Consider the following 6,101-nt stretch of genomic DNA (forward strand, 5'->3'; position numbering starts at 1 on the left):
ATAATTGGGGTATTTTAGAAGGGTGTTACATGTATTGCTCTAAATGAAAGGCCTCAAAGTAAAAATGCTCCCTCGTATTGAATCCTCCGAATTAATCCCAACAGTGGTATCATGAGTATTTGATTTGAGTGAAGAAATTGATTTACTTGTAGCAAAATTTCCTACTGGGTAGGAGGTGACCCATTGAAAAGTGTCAATGACGGTACAAGTGTATGTGGATAAAAGAGTTCTCAATTTAGAGAGAGCATTGTGGATAGAGTCACACTTGAGGAGAAGTGTTGAAAAAGAATTACAAGTGTGAGTAGTATGGGGAAGTCTCATATTGATTAGGAATGTGGGGACTTGAGCATTTATAAGTGGGGGAACCCACACACCTATCACCTTAAGATTTTGGATAAGTATGTGGTATGTCACTCATAAAGGTGTGTTGCTCTAAATGAAAGGTCCCTAAATAAAAATGCCTCATTATGTTGACTCTTCCGAATTGACCTCAACAAAAATCACATTTGTATGTTGTTTGAGTGCTGATTTGATTTACTATTTAAAAAGTGTTCAAGCTTATAGACCTAAAAATTGTGTGCAATAATTTTGATTGAAATAGCATAAGCCATGTTGATTGATATACTATTCGCCACCAATAATTTGATGTCAAAAATTTTGATTTACTCGAAGTTCTATCAATTATATTTTATCTTAAAATTTAAATTAACAAGCATTAAACTACATACTATATAAACAAACTCTAAACATAACAAACATTTTTCACTAACACTTTACAATGTTGTAACTATAAAAAAATTACGAGCTCTAAACATAATTACATAACAATATCTTTTAAAAAATTAGAAAATGATTTACACTAAATATATAAATTCTAAATATATGAACAGTCATGTGAGAGATAAAGAAGAAAAAAAATTAAAGATATGTGAAACACAGTTGAGAACTGAAGCAAAATGATACTCATATTAACAAAAATGAAAGAGTGAAATAAAGATTATGATCATTGACCATTAAACATTATTCTTTCCTTTTCGTTGTAACAATCAATCACTTTCAACACTTAACTTTTTAAATGAGAAACGTAAGTGAGATTGTAAGAGAAATTCAAAGAAGAAAAAAAGAGTGAATTTAATTTATTTATTTTAAATGCTATTGAAACTCAATACGACAAAAAAAAAGCGAAAAGCGTTGTTAATTTAAAAAAGAATCCATCTAAAACACTAATATTTTTGTTTTTAATTTTTTTAAAATAGATTTATAAGGTTTTTAGTAAAAAAAAAATCTTGTTTTTAGGAGTGTCTTTTTTCAGAAAAGTGCTCTTAAAATGAATATATTTTTGTTGTAATTATTTTAACAAATTTTAAGTTTTTTGTTTTAGAAAAACTCTAAATTCCTTTTTAAAAATTGGAGAAAGAAAAATAGGATTGAGTTAAAAAAGAAAATACTCTATATGCGATGACACTAACTTGACCAAATGAAATGTACCAAAAAGATTTCATTCATTGTATTAATTATTTAATATCAAATTCTTTTACCAGCTATAATTAGTATTTATTTTTTGACTGGTCAAAATTAAAAATACACTAAATATTTTTTGTTTTTATCATAAATGACAAAAATAATTATATATAAATAAAAGAGAAGAGAAGGAAGCATAGAAGCATCAAAAGGGTAATGAAAAACACTAGTAGTGTTAAAGAGGAAAAATAGAGAGTGGAAAAGTGAGAAAGTTTTGAGAAGAGCATAATGGAAATTGTTGAGATAAGCACAATAATGAAAGTGTTGTTTGGAGCAATTTTGGTGATTTTGGTTCATATTTTGAATATTTTGGTGTTGAGGCCAAAATCAGTTAGAGCAAAGCTTGAAAGACAGGGTATTAATGGTCCTTCTCCTCATTTCTACCTTGGCAATATTCCAGAAATAAAGAGACTTTTACAAGAAAACAACAAAGATGGTGTTTCAACATCCATTTCTCATAACTGGCATTCTAATCTCTTCCCTCACATTTACAACTGGAAAAAACAATACGGTAACTTATTCTATCCTTTCTTTCTCATACTATTTTTTTATGTATCAAATCTTAGTACTGGTTCTATTGCTTCTTAATTATTGTTTTAACGGTTTTTTTTAATGTTCCTGATTTTCAAATACAATTTTAATAATTTTTATTGCGACATTAATAATAATTTAAAAAATAAATAAATCAAATTTATATCTTAAGGGTGTGTTTCTTTCATGGATATAAATATTATTTTTGGGAATGTGATCTTGGAATTCATATATTTTCTTGTTTATTTTAAATTTTGATAATTTATGTTCGGGTACTTTTTATTCTCAGGAATATGTTTTGTTCATAAATTTCTTCATTTTTATTCTCATGTCAAAAAATGAGAATCTTATATTTCCATGAAAATATAAAATAATCAACCATAATTTTCCACTCTCAAGTTATTTTAACACATTTATTTTTTAATTTTTAATTTTTAAAATTTAATTAAAATAAAATTTAAAAATATTCCTGAAAATTTTATTGATTTGCCAAACACATTGATGGAATAAAGTTCCTATCAATAATATTCCTAGAAATTATATTTTCGGGATCAAACAAATAAACCCTTAGATTCTTAAATAACAGATCCTTTTGATGTAAATGAACAATAATAAATACATAAAAATTAAGAGAAAATAAAATAGATAGTTTTGATGTAAAATAATTTTACATTAATGGATATTTTATCAAATTGCGTATTTATTTTAAAAGTATTGTATCTAATACATAGTAAGTATAAAATTAAAATAATAAAGATAATTTACTATAATAGAATAATTTATTATTACTATTATTAGTCTAAGGCGGTAGTACCTATTAGTTTGAAATTTGAGAATGAAGAATATAAAAATGACTTTTCCTTTATAAGAAACCAATATTTAAAAAGGAAATCTTAATTCCTCCTCCTCATCCACAAACCAATCTTATCTTTTTTTGCTATAAACAAACTAACCTTATCACATTTTTCTTACACAACCTTAGTTGTTATTTTCAAAATTTTAGGTAAGCAAAATTTGAGTAGGTTTGGGATGTTTCTTTCATTATGATTATGATGTTTGTTGTATATATTAGGGATATTTGTGGTGTAACTTTGACCGATTTTAAAAAAAAAGTGTATTTAATTTAAATATTTACGGTTGAGATTCAACTTAATTTTGATTGATTTTTAAAAAAATCGATCTAATTCCACTTCATTTCACGTGATTTAATTTGAATTGATTTTTAAATATTCAAATTTATAATTTACAATTTTTTTATTAATATTAATATTATAATAAAAAAAATACTATAAATAGTATGTTTAAAGTAATATATAACACATAGTATACTAAAAAAGGTAAGATTGTAGAATAAAAACAATCGATTATGTTTGAAACAAATAAAATATTAAAATTGATTAATTAATTACACTAATAAATAGCCAATAAAATATATCATGCCAATAAAAAATAAATAAATATTAAAATGTATGAGGCAAATTTAGAAAAATCAATTCGGTTTTCATAAAATAGAATTCAAACGCATTTAAAATTATTTGATTTTTTTACTGTATTATAATTTGTTTGAATTTATTTGGGATATTTATTTGAATAAGTTTGTATTTAAACATTCTTAGTACATATATTAGTGGTACCCATTTTCTTTTTTTTATTTTAAATATTTTTCACTGAGTTGCCATTTAAAGTTAATTTTTTTACATATAAATGATTATGAGGTCATAATTTTCATAATTAATATATAGATATTTGAACAGTATAATAATGAATTAATTTAATGTTTGATGAAAATATTAAATTAAAATATACTAAAAAATTCTGACATGAATTATATACATGCATGTAGGTCCCATTTTCGTGTTTTGTTCTGGGAGTATACAATGGTTAGTGGTGACAGATATAGATACAGTGAAGGAGATTGTCCTCCATACATCTTTGAATCTTGGGAAGCCATCGTTTTTATCCAAAGATAATAGGCCACTCCTTGGACAAGGTATATTATCATCAAGTGGCCAATATTGGGCTCATCAAAGGAAGATAATTGCCCCAGAACTGTACCTAGAGAAAATGAAGGTAAGGTATACAACTCCATAATATTCTGCTGCTGTTGCGGTTCGAATAATTTTTAATGTCAAAACCTTCAAACTGGTTGCTTGTCGATGTTGATTTGGAATAGTAATCTAACTATCATTATTTATAATAAAAAAATCATGATGTAGGCAAAAGTCAATATGATAATGGAGTCAACAAATGGACTGCTAAGATTATGGGATACCAAACTGAATAAAGATGGAGACACTTTAGAGATTGAAATTGATCAAGACTTGCGAAACTTATCATCTGACATTATTGCAAAAGCTTGTTTTGGAAGCAATTATGTTGAAGGAAGAGAAATATTCACAAAGCTTAGAGAACTTCAAAACCTCATTTCCAAGATATTTGCTGGAATTCCAGGCTATAGGTATGTATTCTGTTCTTTTAATATTCGCGCTCTTTTGATTCTCACTGACGAAATCTCTGTATGTGTCAGTGTCTATGTCCATGTCCAGAAAAGTATGTGTCAGTGTCCATGTCCATATAAAAAGTGTGTATGTGTCCGTATCCATGTCAAAATACCGTCACAATTCTAATGAACAAAATGATTCATAATCTGTTGTAGATATTTGCCAAACAAAACCAATAGACAAATGTGGAAACTAGAAAAAGAGATAAACTCCAAGATATCAAAGCTCGTCAAAAAACGCCAAAACGATGCTCGAGAGGAACAAGATCTTTTACAAATGATACTCGACAGTGCAAAGAAATGCGACAGTGGTGATAGTTTCTTGCCGAATTCGATCTCCCGGGACATATTTATAATAGATAACTGCAAAAATATATTTTTCGCTGGATATGAGACTACTGCAATTACAGCATCATGGTGCTTAATGTTGTTATCTACGCACCAAGAATGGCAAGATCGTGTTCGCGCCGAAGTGCTCGAAATTGTTGGAAAGGATGGTAATATAGATGCAAGTATGCTTAAAAGCTTGAAAATGGTATGTTTTTCACAACCTATGTATCAAGTTATGTGTTTCAATACATTATATTTTGATTTAACTATTCTCTTTAGATCATATGTGATACTTGCGCAAGGGTTATGCTAATCTTTTCTGTATCGTTTCAATTTTATCGTTAAGATCGTGTATATAAATGTGTACTTGCATTGCAGTTAACTATGGTGCTTCAAGAGACGTTGAGGCTTTATCCACCAGCATCATCGGTTAATCGAGAAGTTTTCAAAGACATTGTTTTCAAAGGTCTCTTAGTTCCGAAAGGAATGAACATTCACATTCCAATGCCGATTTTGCATCAAGACTCGAAGCTTTGGGGCGATGATGCACATGAGTTCAATCCGGAAAGATTTGCGAATGGAGTGCAAGGAGCATGCAAGATTCCACAAGTTTACATGCCATTTGGAATGGGGTCTCGTGTATGTGTAGGACAGCATTTGGCCATGGTTGAGTTGAAGGTGGTGGTGTCTCTCATTCTGTTGAAGTTTCGATTTTCTGTATCGCCGAGTTATCGTCATTCGCCTTCCTTCCACATGCTTATTGAACCCGGACATGGAGTTGTTCTCAACATGACAAGAATCTAATCAGAACCAATGTAGTTTAAAGAACCTTTGTCCCGTTTTCTTGGAGTTCTTGATTGACCTTGGGAAGGTTAAAGTAACTATTAGACAATAAAGAGTAGTACTACAAATGGTTGTTTTTTGTTATCCTTGCTAATTATGCTGCTGTCATTTCATTTCTGTTTTGTGAGATTTATTTCTATCTAGTACGTGATTGTAACCTTTTTATGATCTTCATATCTCTTCAAAACTAAAACTAAATCTGTCAAGCAGATAGTTCAAATCATGATGTTGGATGAATCATAAGTTTTTTCAAAGTTAATCTTAAAAATTAAGCACTCACGTCAATTCTTCTTACACAAGTCAATGATATTGTTTACAAAAACTACCCCGTTCACTTTTTTTGGCAAAATGATATAATAAGAAGAAGAAGGTGAAA

At 28.5% G+C, this 6,101-nt stretch overlaps 1 protein-coding gene and 1 non-coding gene across 2 annotated transcripts; one reads left to right on the plus strand and one right to left on the minus strand.

The window, feature by feature from the left end:
• The first annotated feature begins 1,653 nt into the window (after positions 1-1,653).
• Positions 1,654-5,883, plus strand: LOC127076686 (cytochrome P450 714C2). Its single transcript, XM_051018401.1, has 5 exons — positions 1,654-2,032; positions 3,896-4,122; positions 4,269-4,510; positions 4,709-5,087; positions 5,261-5,883. The coding sequence occupies exons 1-5, from the start codon at positions 1,750-1,752 to the stop codon at positions 5,684-5,686; spliced, it is 1,557 nt and encodes a 518-aa protein (XP_050874358.1). The 5' UTR covers positions 1,654-1,749; the 3' UTR covers positions 5,687-5,883.
• Positions 5,139-5,245, minus strand: LOC127077131 (U6 spliceosomal RNA). The gene has a single exon (XR_007787109.1). It is a non-coding gene; the product is annotated as a U6 spliceosomal RNA (small nuclear RNA).
• Positions 5,884-6,101: the final 218 nt, after the last annotated feature.

Source organism: Lathyrus oleraceus, chromosome 4 (genome assembly GCF_024323335.1).
Source record: "Lathyrus oleraceus cultivar Zhongwan6 chromosome 4, CAAS_Psat_ZW6_1.0, whole genome shotgun sequence".
NCBI classification, from domain to species: Eukaryota; Viridiplantae; Streptophyta; class Magnoliopsida; order Fabales; family Fabaceae; genus Lathyrus; species Lathyrus oleraceus.

Coding starts and splice junctions, on each gene's coding strand:
- LOC127076686 (XM_051018401.1), top strand. CDS start 1,750: ATGGAAATTGTTGAGATAAGCACAATAATGAAAGTGTTGTTTGGAGCA. Junction 2,033..3,895: donor CAACTGGAAAAAACAATACG/GTAACTTATTCT, acceptor ACATGCATGTAG/GTCCCATTTTCGTGTTTTGT. Junction 5,088..5,260: donor TGCTTAAAAGCTTGAAAATG/GTATGTTTTTCA, acceptor CTTGCATTGCAG/TTAACTATGGTGCTTCAAGA.